Source organism: Zeugodacus cucurbitae, chromosome 3, assembly GCF_028554725.1.
Source record: "Zeugodacus cucurbitae isolate PBARC_wt_2022May chromosome 3, idZeuCucr1.2, whole genome shotgun sequence".
In the NCBI taxonomy this organism is placed as follows: Eukaryota; Metazoa; Arthropoda; class Insecta; order Diptera; family Tephritidae; genus Zeugodacus; species Zeugodacus cucurbitae.
The window spans coordinates 14290327-14306625 of record NC_071668.1 but is presented as its reverse complement, the minus strand read 5'-3'; the positions used below and the strand labels follow the sequence as shown (position 1 = coordinate 14306625).

The following is a 16299-nucleotide window of genomic DNA, read 5'->3' as shown; positions in this document are numbered from 1 at the left end:
TTTAAATTCTGTTAAAATTTGTGTAATTATTTCATATTTTATTTTCAAGCAAAACAGCTGATCTACATTTCCCCTTTACTGCATGTAAACAAACTAACATATGTTTTTAGGGTAAAATAAAATGAATTGGCAATACTTATATGACATAACCTCTTAATAAGTCGTATAAAAACTAAGTGGAAATACATAAGTTGGTAATACAAGATGCTAAGAAAGGTAAATTAATTATTTTAAGCAACATAAATATATAAATTAAACGCTCTTACTACACAGCTTAGTCCAATTGTGCCGCGTCTACTATGCAATAATGCTGTAGCTGCCTTAAATAAAACAACAACACAGCATTACAGCGATGGCCGTAGTGTATATGAACCGGACTATTTGGAGGTACTTACTTGGTTGTGCTAAATACTAATGAAATGTATAACATAATTGCGCATTATTACAGTCTTTGAAACCGCAGTATCCACAATATTCCTGTCTCAACGTACAAATGAAGGGTTATGATTTTCCAGTACTTGAGAGCTATCAACGTTACGTACATAGCATTGCGGAATACCTAGATATTGATGTTTCCGATTGGTGAGCGCTAGCGTAAAATATTCAAATGTACAATGTAATCAAAAATACGCTTATTTTTAGTTACGCTTTGCCACCACAAACCACACAAGTACAAAGATTGCGTCCCAACTCCGCCGTTGTGGATGCCGAATACAAGCTGACAATGTATGAACGCAACCTGCAAATCAACGATGTGAACGCACCTGTGTATCCGGTATTTTTGCGCTTAGCACAAGCCGCTTTGCCCGAAGGTGTGCAGTTGAGTGTACAAGAACACTCTGATGAGTTTGAGGAGCGTCGCTATGTACCCGATCGAGATTTGTTAGACTTGAAAGCAGAATTGGAACGCATGCAAGCAGGGGGTGTGGGTGGTCCCAAAAAGAAATAATTACAAAATGTCGTGGGTTTTCTTTCTGTTTACGTTACGTACATGCATATATTTGTGGCATTCACATGATTTACACAAACTAAAGTGAATAAAAATACTAAATTCAGCTTAATAACTAAATGGAATGTACTAAATATTTAAAGCTTTCACTACTGGACGGCAATGTAGTTACTTTAACGAAATTTAACGCGAAAACAAACGCGGTAACAAAGTGTATACGAAAAAAAAAATGATTACAAGAAGGCACAAATAGTGTGTAGAGCTTAAAACTACATATGTATAGCATAAATGAACGTTTTGTTTTGCACAACTTCCATTAAAGTAATGCTGAATAGCACCGTTAGCGTCAAAGAGTGAGAATTTGAAACAAAATGCGCTTACTTAGACAACACCAAAGTGCACCACTTTAATAGCCGGCTGCGATGTATTATTCGATTTGCGTGATTTTGAGGTTTCTTCACGATTTGAGGAACGCACGGGCGGACGCGGCAATTCATCAGCTGAAGAGAATTGAAATGGTGTAGGAATAACAAAAATATATTCATAACCTCAATTTATAGTAAATACCTGCTGATAAGGGATTGAAATCTTTTAAATATTCATCATGTGGATGACATAACGGCAAGCTATCAGCTAATTCCTTCTTCGGATTCGTAATATTGCGTGGTAAGGGGCGTGAATAACCATTACGCTTCGGCAGTTGTGGTTTTTCCTTACGCGGAATCTCCTGCGATGAAAAATTAAATGTTTTTATTTTTGTTATGAAATTTATAATATTTTGAAAATCGTTCACTCACCGGCACTACGGCGACCTGCACCGTATCGGAGAACTTCACTTTATTCTTTTCGCCTGTCGCGGCATTGCGACTATTGCCACCAACACTTTGTAATTCTTTATTCAAGCCATTTGCAAACGCGCCACCACTGCCACCATTCACCAAATTAGCACCGTTATGTTGTTGTGTTGAACTATTCGAGAGTATTGACGCTGTGGGCTTTTTCTGCAACAAACGCTTTTGTTGTTCCTCACTATTTGTGGTCACAACCAAAGTTGGTGGTATTGTGCCCGAAACCAAAGGATGTTGATAATATTTTGGCTTATAGTTACCAGCTTGTAACGCCGATACGCCAGCAATCGAGGGAGGGGTAAGCGCAGTTGGTGGCAATGGTTGCATATGTTTTTGTTGTAATGGCAAGGAATTCTCAGTGATCACTGCGGGTGTGGCATGATGCAACGCATTCGAATTGTTGGTAGTGTTGATGGTTTGCATGTGTGTTGAATTAACCGTTAATTGTGTGTGTGCGCTACTACTACTGCCGCTGGTGGTAAGCCTGGGCAGCAATGCGTTGGTTGTTGTGTTTATACTGTTTGGTGTCATTGCATCGGCTGGTAGTTGTTGTTGCCAGGGTAAAAGTGTCACGGGTGGAGTTATAGAGAGAGCTTTAAAAAGAAGAATTCATATTTGTTAGTAAAAATATTTTTACGAGAGATTTGTATAGTATCTAAGTGTTTTCAAATGCTCACCCATTCCCGTATTATTGAAATCACTGACGCTTTTCATGGACAGCTCAGCAAGTGTGCTGCTTACAGCTGTTGCATTTGTTGTTGTTGTATTTTGTAATAGTTTCAGGCTACGCAATGCAGGCAAGGGCGGCGGTGGTGGTGGCGCACGTGTACGTATTACATCTTGCGTACTCTCCGTGCGCAACTCTGGTTTTGGAATGTTAATTTTTATCATTTCGGCATTAAATACTTTCGATTTGAATGATGGCAATGGTGGCACATAGCTCTTAAGATGTTCCTTTGTATATTTGTTGTTGTGTTGTAGTTTGCTACGCTGCACAACTTGTAAGTCAGCATACGTTGATTGTGAGCACGCCGATTCTGAGCGATAATCAGCATTCGTACTCAGATTGCTAGTCGGCACACCGTTAACAACAACAGCACCATGTCCCTCCTCTTCATGCAGTATTGTTGCTGCCTGACTGAAAGCGGCAGTGGCGAATTCCAACAAGTTTACATTCGTTTTGGTGTCATTGAATAAATCCATAAAAAGATCATAATCTTCGATATCCTCAGCAATTTCAAACGCCGCTGCATACATTTGTTTTCTAAATAATATATTATTTTTTTAGTTAAATATACATTGAAATTACCGTTATTAAAGTTTAAACTTACCGCAGTAGATAAAAGAAAAAGCGTCGCTTCAAATCAAACACCTGATCGCTAAACTCGTCTTTTGTCTCTTCGGAAAGTTCATCGCTGAATGTCTTCAATGCTTTTCCCAGCAACTCTACACGTGCGCGCTTCGCCTCGCCACGAAAGAAAACGTAATTAGCGATTTTGTGTAATGATATCAGACACATGGCGCCGTAGGTTTCCCAGTTGATTGCCATTAGCAAATTCACCGCTTTCTCCAGTTGATGCAGTGATAAATATTTGTCAACTAAAACATCGGCGGTCAGGCCCGAATTGTGTATGTCACCACGCATACCGGCGCCGGCGAACAAACGCAAACAACCCAAAGGGCCCTGCTCGAAGTGCAACAAAAGCAAACAATCGGTTTGCCCATACGCTAACGAGCGTTGCGTCAAATCCGGCTTGTGACTAAATGCAATGCGCAGTAAGGTCGGTTGTATGGTGAAGTAGTGTGAAAGATCCAATAAATTCAACGGTGTAACATCTTCGCTCTGCAATTGATTACCAACCGGCGTGAGCGCAAGATCAAAGCATTGAAATTGCGCACGCTCATTAGCTACCATAACAATACTGCTATCCGAGTGCCAGGCACATTGCGTGGGTATCTGTAATGTATAGTATTTAATTATAACTGTAAATTTATTTTTTATTTTTTTTTTTATATATGCAAATTGTTTATGCTTACAATGTCAATTCGTGTTGTTACTTTAGTAACTTGCTGCACCAGATCGTGTAGACAAATTTTCCGATCGATTGAACCCAAGAATAGTTTCTCTTGATCTGGACTGAAGGAGTGACAACAGATTTGCGTGCCCATTGCTATTGACGTGACTGTTGCGCGTTGCATTTTGCCAGCATTTATTTCGTAGGTACATACTTCAGCAGATATTTCGCCTTTTCGCGATACCTTTTGCTCTACGGTAAGTATCTGACTTTCGGCGGAGCGTAGAAAATCCACAGAGAGTGGATCATTCTCAGACCAACAATACGAGACGGACTCTATTTGCATACTTCGGAAAAAGGAAAACTGTTAGTTGAGTATAACTGAAGAAATACTTAAAAGATTTCTATATATTTTGGGGGCATGCTACGCTGGGCTTCGTACAAACAACAACAAATAATTGATTTTTTCACCTACCCCTTCAATTTGAATACATGTATATTCGCACGATCTTGATCACGTATTGTTGGTCGCCAAGGATAAACTTCGTTCTGCGACGATTTCGTCCATATAACAAAAAGATCCGCACTACTATTCACGATTAGATGCCGTGATAATTTACGATCTGACGGTCCTGGTATTATCACATGAAATATGCGTGGATCCATATTACTGATTTTTTCAGGTCCTTGCAGACGTGTATTCGGTTTTTGTAAATGCACCACCGTTAACTGATTCGTATTGTAGGCTAAGACGATGTGGGTACGTGTGAAAAACGCTATGCCAGAGATAAAATATAAGACAATAAAATGCATTAAATGCAGAAATACCGTAGAAAAAATAAAAACAAAACACACAAAAGTTGTTGTAGCGAAATTAATTAACATTAATTGCATGTGAAACTGTGTGAATGCGCGCATGCCCATGGGTAAGCGCAAATGCAAATTTCTCCATACTATCAGTACCGACTAGAGTATGCATACATATACACACATATGTATAAACAACATTCACCGCTCCACTGTTTGTCGCATTTATTTACATGCCTAATTACGTTAAGTACACAAATACACTTACCGTCGGTGATCACTTCCGACGCCAGCTTGCCCACAAAGTACTTCTCATAGACCATACGCAATATGTCACCTGTCGCCGCGTCCACAGATATATATGCAATAATGCCATTGGCGAAAAGCAACAACACTTGCGCGGCATCACGCCATTCGGTATGCACAATTTTATAACTGCGCAGCAATTCCTCCAAGCGTTTAATGTTATCCTTTAGACGACCCGGTGCCTTGCGACTATTCTTGAGCACCGTCACACCATTGCGCCGTTCAGTGTAATCACGCTTGGCAATCGCTGTCAGCTCAGCGTTCTGTTGTTGCAGCTCGCGATTGCGTGTGTAACGGAAAGCGCCCAGATCGGTTGATTTAATGCGCAACTCATCGCGTACACTCCATAGATGACATTCACCGAGGAGCGTTAGCATTGCAAGTGCTTTTGGGTTGCCAACGCCAAGCGGTTAGCGCTCAATAACTTTTGTTTACAATTAGAACTATATAAAAGTATTTATTTCTGTAATTTGCTATGCTTGCAAGACACACTCACATCATATATCGTTAAGACGATTGGAAGCACACACTACACTTTTTGCACATGTAACTTCTTAATGAATTTATGCACAACGGGAATTGAACAAACCACAACTCCAGCGCTCGATTTAAACATACATGTGCTAATGGTATTCCAAACTTCAAAGCCAACAAACAGCGCTACAAGTATGTCTATATGTGGTTGCTCTGTCTCGCGGTTAGCGTCGCCGTCACCACAGTCACAGCTAGTTACCCGTAGAATTTGGCTAATTTATGCGCTGCAATAATATTACTTGATATATGTTGCTATTGTTATTGAGTTAGTAGTTTTAATTTTGTTTGGATCGTTCTTGTTCTTGTACTGCTGTTAACTGCATGCCTTTTATTGCCCCACTCTGATGCTACGGATGCGCAAGTTTGCCTACGTTGTAGTCATTGTGCTATGCAGAGACCTGTTGCTTCTGCGTATTGGTATTTCAAGCAAATCAATTTAATGTTTTAGTTAATTTATTTACACTTTTATAGTTGTAGCACTTTATTTTAAAGTGTTACACACATTACACAACAATATCGCAGCTATTTTGTTTAAAAATAAAAGAATAAACACTAATAACAATAAAAAAATTGCACACAAATTGACAATCAACAATGAATTGTTGCTTCTGACCGATTGGTGTATGATCAGCGATGAGAGAAACACAGAGTTGCACACAGCAGACATGACGACTACACTGTAAGCAATAATTTGTTTAAATGTAAAATAAATGTTAAAAATAAATAAAATAAAATAATATAAAATAAAATAAAATTAAATAAAATAAAATAAAACAAAATAAAATAAAATAAAACAAAATTAAATAAAATAAAATGAAATGAAATAAAATGAAATAAAAAAAAATAAAATAAAATAAAAAAAAATAAAATAAAATAAAATAAAAAAAGTTAAATAAAATAAAATAAAATAAAATAAAATAAAATAAAATGAAATGAAATGAAAAAAAAAATTAAATTAAATAAACAAATTAAAGTAAAATAAAAAAAAAAATAAAATAAATTAAAATAACATAAAATAACATAAAATAAAATAAAATAAAATGAAATGAAATGTAATAAAATAAATTAAAATAAAATAAAATGAAATGAAATGAAATGAAATAAAATAAAATGAAATGAAATAAAATAAAATAAAATAAAATAAAATAAAATAATATAAAATAAAATAAAATAAAATAAAATAAAATAAAATAAAATAAAATAAAATAAAATAAAATAAAATAAAATAAAATAAAATAAAATGAAATGAAATGAAATGAAATGAAATAAAATGAAATAAAAAAAAATAAAATAAAATAAAAAAAAATAAAATAAAATAAAATAAAAAAAGTTAAATAAAATAAAATAAAATAAAATAAATCCAAAAAATTATTTAAATAAAATAAAATAAATAAATATAATTATATGTATATAAAATAATTCAAAAGTAAAATGATAATTATAAATTCTTCGTCGAGTTAGTTTTAATAATATGAGGAAAAATTAATATTTTGTTTCTTTTTTAAATTTAATTATTTTTAATGTTACTTTGTATTGTGTTTTTGTAGAAACTATTAAATTTTATATGCAAATTAAAAAAAAACGGTTAAAATCATATTTTTATTAGAAAATAAATTACATTTACACATAAATAACAATATTGAATATACATTTACCTTTCAATTCTCTCCATTTTATAATTTCAACGCCAACCAACAAACCTTCGCCCACTTTAATAATAAAAAATAAGTTATTCAATTTTTTTTATTTAAACAAAACTTTTATTTCATTTCAATTGTTGTAATGTAATGTAAAATAAACAATTTTACAAATTAATTCACAGATCTTTGTTTCGTGTTTTTCGTACACATTTCTATATACTTAGTTTTTTTTATTTCATTTTTAAGTAATTCATTTATTTTGACATAGTTTTTTTTTTGTAAGCCAAGTTTACTTTAAAGCAAAATCGATAAACTCTTACGACACTAAAACAAGTAACATGGATATATTTACGTGTATATATATATATATTTAAATATAGTGTATGTATGTTTTTTAAATTATTTTTATACTTAATGTATATAATTACATATGGAAATCAGTACTAAACAGCTACAAAAACATTAAACTTGTATCGCACAAAAGCAAAAAATGAACGCAAAACCGCAAACTCGCAAGCTTAACGACAAATTGTCGGCGTACAACATTTTATTTCAAAATTTGTTTTTAAATTTGCTTTGAATATTGTATGGTTTACTTTACGCTAGCGGTGGCAAAGTGACGCAAAATTACTTTGAACAATTAGCATTAAAAAGGATTTCATATATTTTGAAGTGTTTTTCTTTTGAAATTAGTTTTGTATTGCATACATATATAATTAGTTCATTCTATGAATATGTGTATGTATGTATGTTTGTTAGTTTGTTTGTTTATACTATATGAAATTAAAGTTTGCAGCAGTTTGTGTGTGTTCAAACACTAGAGTTGTGCTTTAAGGACTTTGTGTTAACAATTATTAAATATTTATTTCATTATAATTATATATTTCATTGTTGTTCTTTTTATACAACTTAGATTTATTCAAGGCATTGCGATTTTTGCTAACGTTTTGTAATGCGTTTATGTACATACATATATAGTAAATGACTTTTTGGACGACGATGAATATACAAGACAAGTATTGCGGACGCGTAGTATGTGTGCGCCTAAAAGTATGCTAAATTGCATTAAATATATTTTCATAAATATTTTTGATAGTTTTTTTTGCCAAATTTACTGATTGCATATTTAATTAGTTTTTAATTGATTAATTAATTCCAAACCTTTGTAAAGCACAAATCTACTTTTAGGCGCTTTACCACACGCAGTCCTACAAATCATGTGACATCTTTGAAAAAACTAACATAAATTTTTATCACACCTCTTTTCGACTACATACTATTTACACAGCAACTTATATATTTAGTACTTATTTGTAATTATTTTTGTGCCAATTAAATATTTATAGTATACTCAGTAGTTAATAAGTAGTTTTTTGTTTTTGTTTAACAATTTTATATATGAGCTACTTTGCAGTCTAACTATAGAGCAGCCTTATTCATTGTTTCGATTCCGAATTTTGGTTAAAATATATTTGTTTTTGTTTTTTGTTGATTTTTTTCTTTGTGTTCGTGTGGTCAATTTCATTTACAAGTTAAAATAATTAAAGAAAAAAAATATATTAAATAATAAAATAAAATATATATTTCAAGTGTATATTGTTTAGAATTAAAGCAAAAATATTTTGCTAACGAAAATTTACTTAACAAATTAAAATGTTTATGGCATGAGCGTACGTACATATGTATGCATTTAGTTGCACTTATTAATGTAAAGACTTGTGGATTGTGTGGGGAAATTAAATATAGAGCACTTCAAGTGTTTCATAACCACTGTGACACATACAAATATAAATACGAAGACATACTTAAATGTCTTCAACAGCGTTCATTAAATTGTTTTTTTGTTTGCATTTCACTCAATACTTAGTATAAAAATAATAATTTATAGTTAACATTTTAAGTGGAATAATTAAATTATTTAGCACTAAACTAACGTGTTTTTAACCATTAAAGCGTACAAAGTACATACTTTCACATATACATATATATATATATATATATATATATATATATATATATATATATATAAATAAGATTTCGTAAATTTTGTTTTTATAATTGTTTTACAATTAATTTTATAGTATGTGCACTAAGGTAAGTGTGTGTGTGTGTATTTAGCAATTTTTCATTTCATAATACATATATATATATAAATTTATATATGAGCAATAAGATCTATGCGATAGATCTGTAGAAAAAAATTTTGTTAATCACAAAAAATCAAGTATTTTATTCAAAAATAGCAAATAAACAAAATCAAAATTGAAAATAAAGAAATTAAATATTTTTTAAAAATCCGCGGCGCTCCAAACCGCCGAAAACAAAATTAATTTTAATTATGTATCAAAGTACATTTATGTATGTGATTTATAAGTGTTGGCCTGCCAAAACGCTTAAAAGTAGTTTATTGACTGACTGATTGATTGTTTAATTGCTGCGCAACATTTGATAAACAGAATAAATAAAATAAAAAAATTCACAAAAATTCTGCGCACAACTTGCAACATGCTAGTCTCTAATAAGTAGTGTGTTCGCTAGAATTTAATGCTATTTCAAAATAGTTATCAATTCGTTGTACGCTTTTGTTTGCTTGTTTCAGCATGCTGCAGTCTTCAAACACACACACGCCTAAGCGCCTAGAAGTGCGCTACAATTTTTACACAACATTTTCTTAAATATTTTGTTTAGCAACAAAGTTGCATAGTAACTTTGTAGCTAAAAAAACTTCAATAATAACTCCTTTTCGAGCACGCACTTAACCTATATGCACACATTAACGCACACTCAAACACACGCACGCATTATATAATTTATATTTAGTACGCGTGCGTGTGTTGGCGTAATTTTTGTACTTATAGTCGTTCAAATGAATCACGCTACAAGCCATAAACGAAAACAAATCTAGAAGTCGTAGAATTCATTGCTTTTATTATTGAATCGTCGCGTTAACACATACACCACAGCTTCGTAGGTGGCCATCATAATGGCTGTGTTGGGTATTTGTCGCACCAATTGTGTCGCTAAGCCTCTGCAAGAGATAAGATAATGAAAAAATTATAGTATATTAATGGTTGGATTTGGTTTCAGTAATGTGAAATATTTATGTTTTTATATTTATTTATTTATAATATACATATATAATTAATTATTTATAAATTCTAATTACAATTTTAATAGAAAAATAAACATTTTCGAATTTCGAAAAAGAATTTCAGAGTGTTAAATTATAGTTTCTTTTTTCAAATTTAATTATGTACTATTTTATTATTGGTAATTAGTAAATAGAGAAGGTACAATCTTCTACAAGAGTGTACAGCTCCTGGCGTATGCCGATGATATTGATATCATCGGAAGCAACAACCGCGCCGTTTGTTCTGCGTTTTCCAGACTAGATAAAGAAGCGAAGCGTATGGGTCTGGTGGTGAATGAGGACAAGACGAAATATCTCCTGTCATCAAACAAACAGTCAGCGCACTCGCGTCTTGGCTCCCACGTCACTGTTGACAGTCATAACTTTGAAGTTGTAGATAATTTCGTTTATCTGGGAACCAGCATTAACAACAACAACAATGTCAGCCTTGAAATCCAACGCAGAATCACTCTTGCCAACAGGTGCTACTTTGGACTGAGTAGGCAATTGAAAAGTAAAGTCCTGTACGATTTATACGACGACATCGACATAGTCCAGCGAATAAAAAGACAGCGGCTACGCTGGCTAGGTCATGTTGTACGGATGGAAGAAAACACTCCAGCTCTGAAAGTATTCGATGCAGTACCCGCTGGAGGAAGCCGCGGAAGAGGACGACCTCCACTCCGGTGGAAAGACCAAGTGCAAAGTGACCTGGCTTCACTTGGTGTTTCCAGTTGGCGCCAAAAAGCAAAAAGGAGGAATGAGTGGCGGGCTCTGGTGGACTCGGCTATAATCGCTTAAAGCGGTTCCTACGCCAAATATATATATAATTAGTAATTTGTAATCAATTTTAATCAATAAGGCCACTGAGACTTGAATAAACACGACTTTTCCGAACAGAGAAGTTAATATGGTTCAAATACTATAAAGAAAGTTACCCGAAAAGTAAGTCAAAATGAAGATGGTAGTGTCGTTAAACTCTTTGCCAATGACAAACTAAAAGAAAGATATTCGCCTAAATGTAGGCAACGAAATTTTTATTTCATTGATGTTCGAATCTTTTTTCAGCATTATTGCTATGATAATATCTAACCACGAAATATTTATATTTTCCTAACATGCTCGTTTTCCAAAGATTTATATATTTGAATACGTAAATGGCGATTTGCCTAAATGTCGATTTAATCGTTTTATAACTGGTATTATAGTATACATTTAGGATGCAAATTTAACCTGGAACTAAATCAGAAGGACTAAAGAAAGTTAAGACATATTAAGTGAAAAGTAAAGCCTAAATGTAGGCAACAAAATCTTTATTTTATAGTTTTATGATTGGTTTTATATTAAACATTTAGGATGCCAATAAAGCCTGAAACTAAATCAGAAGAACAAAATAAACATAACACATATTTAAGTAAAAAAAGAAAAATACTAAAATAGAAATTACGATAAAAGACGATTTGCCTAAATGCAGGTAACGAAATTTGAATTTCATCGCTTTACGACTGGTTTTATAGTATACATTCAAGATGTAAATAAACCCTGAAACTAAATTAGACGGACAAAGGCGACGTAAAACATATCTTATTAAAAAGTAAAGTTAGATAATATAGATTTCGATTTGGGATTCGGCGTAAAACTTAATATGATATATATGGGAATTAAAAAATTCATCTCGGCAAAAAATGGAATTAACTCGTGAACATTTTCGTGCGATCATTTTTCACAACTTTCGACGTGGACTATCGCGACAAGAGTGCATCGATGAACTAAAATCTTTGTATGGCTATGAAGCACCATCCGAAAGCACTGTGAAAAACTGGTACAACGAATTCAATCGTGGCCGACGCTCGCTCAAAGACGAATTCCGTGAAGGTCGTCCAAAAACAGCCGTTGTGCCAGAAAACATCGATGCCGTACGTGAACTGATAATGCAAGACCGTCATTTAACATACCTTCAGATAGAGGCATGCCTATGCATTTCTCTCACCAGCATACATTCGATATTGCATGAACACCTGGCCGTAAAAAAGGTTTGTTCTCGTTGGATCCCGCACAATTTGACAATCGCTCAAAAAAAGGCACAAAAAAAGTGCTTCGAAAATTGGTTTGAGCGCATGCAAAAGTGTATAATTCTTGATGGAGAATATTTTGAAAAACAATAAAACCATTTTCGTTGATAAATATTTTCATTATTAGGCCAGAAATATATATAGCAGCCCTCGTATCATATGGAATGGTGAATATATTTAGGGGAACTACAATGTTAAAGATGCTAGGGAGTTTTTATATGCTTCGATATATATATGTAGATGAACCCAACTCTTTAAATTAAATGTAAATTAACAAAGTTTATAGAAAATTTAATAATATTTGTAATCTAGTGTAAGTAAAATAACTACCTATGGTGTAAAAGCCAGTTATAAACGCATACTGCTAACTATTAATAAATTTTATAGTTTCAAGTAGCAAAAAATAGTTTATAAAAAAAAGTATCTCTACTACATCAAACGCCATGCAATATTATTTTTATAACTGATGAAATCGTTAAATCTTTATCATACGTAATAATAAATACACTGATATATAAAACAACCGGAGTGGAAAGTGCCGACAGATTTAAACAAATACTAATAATAATAAAAAATAATTCACAAGTTAATGCTATTTACACAACTAATAACGAGCGCATTTAAAGTTGAACTAAATTCCACAGGGTGTTCATAAAAAAAGTAGCGCAAATTATGTGCGCAATTCGCTACGCGGCTCGGCATTGTCTAATATTTGCACGCTTTTATTTAAATGACTATTTAACGTTTATTATAATTTATCAAACATGTGAATAAGATAAATAAAAATAAAAATAAAAATGTAAAAAAGCAGACTTTAGCTTTGAAAATCATACTTTATGGCGAGTAAATAAATAATCTAATGCGTCATTCGGCGCAGAAAAAAAGAAAAAATCCAAACAAATAAATCAGTAAGGGACATAAAAGAATTTGACAGACGGTGTGAAGTATGCGCTCACATGTGTGTACATATGTATTTCGGTGTGTGGAGAAAAGTTGGCTTTATATTTCATTGAGATAAGCAAATTATAAATAGACACACAACAACGACGCATACAAGTGGCTACAGTGCGGTCGGTCGGTGGGCGGTCAGTTATTGTAAACTTATTGTGTGTGTGTGTGTAATTGCACAATTTGTTGGCAGAGAATTTTTAAAAATACATACAAACATAATGCTGGCAGAGAATGCATTTCAATTCTTGCAATTATGAATATTAGCAGTCGAGGTCAGTTGTTGGAGAATTTTATTGGAAAATTTGCAGTTGGACAAAGGAATGCTAATCTCAATGATTTGCTACGAATAGAAAGCAAGTGGCAAGCAAAAGATTGCTAATAATATACACTAGTGTGGGAACTACGTCATCAGAATGGAACCGATGAAAAATTGTCAACTCAGCAACATTCTTTAAATTTAGTTGAAGAATATTTTTGACACTACAAAGGCAACAACAATCATCAACTATCTATCCAATCTAATTCATATATTATATAATTATTGTTATTCTGTCAATCTAGTTCTCCGACTCACCGATAAAGTCCAGCTCTACCTTCCTCCTTCCACACCGTTCGCAATGTTTGGAAAAATGTATTATATTTATTGCCCTCTTCGCGCAGTCTTGTGCGTGCCACCTCATGTGGATATGCAATGCAGGATGCTACAGTCTTTGAAACGGCACCAGCCATCATGAATTCCAGAAAATCTTTCGATGATTTGACATCCTCGTGACGTGTATTGTTCATTTCAAGCTGGAAATAGGAAATAAATATATTATATAAGAGAATGCGCCACAAAAATATGCATCTAAATAACCCACTTACCAATTTCGACTTGATAAACTCGTAGATTACGAAATGTATCATCGTCTCGCAGATGCCAAAATAGCTGGCCGTTATGCCTTTATAGAAACCGGCAAGGCCGCCTTGTGCATACACTCGATTAATGCATTCTCGCACTGTCATTTGCACTTTGGAATTATAGTCTAGCTGTAGGCGCGTCTTCACAAACCATATGGGATTCGTTAGTGAGGAGGAGACGAAACCAGCGCTGGCGGCACTCATGATGTGCACTTGTGGTGACTCTGTTTGTATGAAACTGCAATAGATTTGTTGATAAAAAAAATAATTTTTATTAGTAAATTTATTAAAATTGTTTGTAATAAACAACTTTTACCAGTGGTAAAATAAGAGTATCGCAAAATACAGGACATAGATCAATAGTGTTGAGGGGTATTTTCATGCGAATGTGGCCACACGCCATACTGCATTGTCGGAGGTAGTAATTAGTTAAATAGGCGCCGGAAAATAGTATTTTGTTCTACGTGGACGAGCGTACAGCTTTTGTCGACTTAGTAAAGTATCATATCGAGTGCAGCTTTCGAAAATATAGTCGTCGAAACATATTTTCGAAAATCATCTGGTGACTATATGTTCGAATCATTTTTCAGCATTAATGCCATGACAATATCTATCGATGAAATACTTTTATTTTCCTAACATGTTTGGTTTCCAAGAATTTATATATTCGGATATTTGTAGGTCTAGTCGAGTAGAAAGAAATTGCGTATGATTCAGAAGACATTTGTATATACCGAGGTATAGGATACTGCGGACTAAACCATATTAATTTTTCCCAACATAATGTTTTATAGCATTACCCTATGTTTTATAGCAAATTAATAAACCCTGTGTCGCGATATATGGTAAAATGTTAGGGATGCTTTTAAAACCAGTGTAGCTAACTCTCAACTTAAGAACATTTAAAATACGTAAATTTTTTCAGTATCTTAAAATATGTCATGCTATAATTTTTTCCCTATAAAAAGTGTCATGCTATAAAAAAGTACAATAAAATTTGAATTTTTAAAATTGCAAAATCTTTATGATAAACATTTAATTTTCCATAAAAAGTGTCACGCTATAAAAAATTGTACTTCAAAATATCGTATTGAGCATGATATTTTATGCAATATATATTCAAAAGCTTTTTATTTTTAATAAAGTTATAATAATAGATTTATATTTTAAATACAGTTGAATTTCCCTAACTCGAATCACCATAATTCACAAAAAAAAACTTCGAGTTAGAGAGACTTCCGACTTTTGGAAGGTAATTTGTATGGAACTTGACTTCTATTGTAAATTCAAGAGTACGAGTTATGGAAGTTCAAAAATTATATAAATTATCTTCACGCAATTTATTACTACTTGACCAGAATTATATAACTTGCAAAGTTCGAAAAACATTTTTTCGAAAATTTTTATTGGTTTTCTATTCAGAAAAAATATTGAAACCAAAATGAAACTCACCTTAAATTATTCAAAAAATTCTTTGTCTGTGAGTAGGTGCAGAAATATATCGCACGCGATGGCGCTACGCCAACTAGATTTGGACCCAGACCTTTGAATAGAGCGCGTGGACCTTCATTTTGTACTATGTACCTAGAAAAATAAAAATAAAAAAAAATATTTTTTTTTTTAATTTTAGAATTCAAAAAAATCACAAAAAAAAATGAAAATCAACTTGCAAAACCTTCAAGTATGTATACTCACCTCAAGCACTGCATGATGCTCATTGATTTTGTGGAGGTGGATGAGATGCCGCAGTGTGAAATAGCCATTATCTATAGTCAACAAAAAGTGTTAAGAAAATAAAATTATATATCAGTTTCAAAACTAACAATAAGTGTTCAACTACTGTTTTCGAAAAACTTGAAGAAATTAGAAATATAGGAAATTTGCATAAAATTGGTACTACCCTACGCACACCCCCAATCACCTGTGGCTGTGCCCTCTTACGCAAAATGGTTGTGCTCAATTTACGACGTTGTTCGGGTCGTAGCAATTCGCTGGCGCCATTGGTGGAACCGGGCGGTTCGAGACGTGTGGGTCCGAGAAAAGCATTGGAACTCTGTAAGCGTGTCTTGACCACTTCCAAGGGACATGTGACGACAGCACCAACTGTGCCAGCAGTTCTAGAATAAAAATAAGAAAAAATTATTAAT

General features: G+C 33.1%; 3 protein-coding genes across 5 annotated transcripts in view; 1 reads left to right on the top strand and 2 right to left on the bottom strand.

Moving 5' to 3' along the window:
- Positions 1-55: 55 nt before the first annotated feature.
- LOC105216601 (39S ribosomal protein L48, mitochondrial) lies at positions 56-1069 on the top strand. Its single transcript, XM_011191185.3, has 4 exons — positions 56-216; positions 274-387; positions 449-582; positions 643-1069. Exons 1-4 carry the CDS (start codon positions 205-207, stop codon positions 947-949), a joined length of 567 nt encoding a protein of 188 aa, XP_011189487.1. The 5' UTR covers positions 56-204; the 3' UTR covers positions 950-1069.
- Positions 963-6096, bottom strand: LOC105216600 (WD repeat-containing and planar cell polarity effector protein fritz). 2 transcript variants are annotated; one of them, XM_029043101.2, is made up of 9 exons: positions 5422-6096; positions 4888-5368; positions 4288-4588; positions 3835-4159; positions 3129-3754; positions 2475-3061; positions 1747-2390; positions 1517-1676; positions 963-1449 (listed from the first exon to the last, which is right to left on the bottom strand). In XM_029043101.2, exons 2-9 carry the CDS (start codon positions 5300-5302, stop codon positions 1331-1333), a joined length of 3177 nt encoding a protein of 1058 aa, XP_028898934.2. In that variant the 5' UTR covers positions 5303-5368; positions 5422-6096; the 3' UTR covers positions 963-1330. The 2 variants fall into 2 exon arrangements, with proteins under 2 accessions (XP_028898934.2, XP_054083961.1); XM_054227986.1 differs by having other exon boundaries at positions 4888-6096.
- Positions 6097-7682: 1586 nt separating this feature from the next.
- LOC105216599 (mitochondrial carrier protein Rim2) overlaps positions 7683-16299 on the bottom strand; it is a 37753-nt gene continuing 29136 nt past the window's right edge. The window contains exons 2-7 of one of the 2 annotated variants that reach the window (XM_011191182.3): positions 16053-16269; positions 15848-15918; positions 15605-15736; positions 14117-14390; positions 13827-14044; positions 7683-10127 (exon numbers count right to left, since the gene is read on the bottom strand). In XM_011191182.3, the coding sequence (XP_011189484.2) occupies positions 10001-10127; positions 13827-14044; positions 14117-14390; positions 15605-15736; positions 15848-15918; positions 16053-16269 (1039 nt within the window). In that variant the 3' untranslated portion in view covers positions 7683-10000. The remainder of the gene's footprint in view (positions 10128-13826; positions 14045-14116; positions 14391-15604; positions 15737-15847; positions 15919-16052; positions 16270-16299) is intronic. The other variant, XM_011191183.3, reaches the window with a different exon arrangement.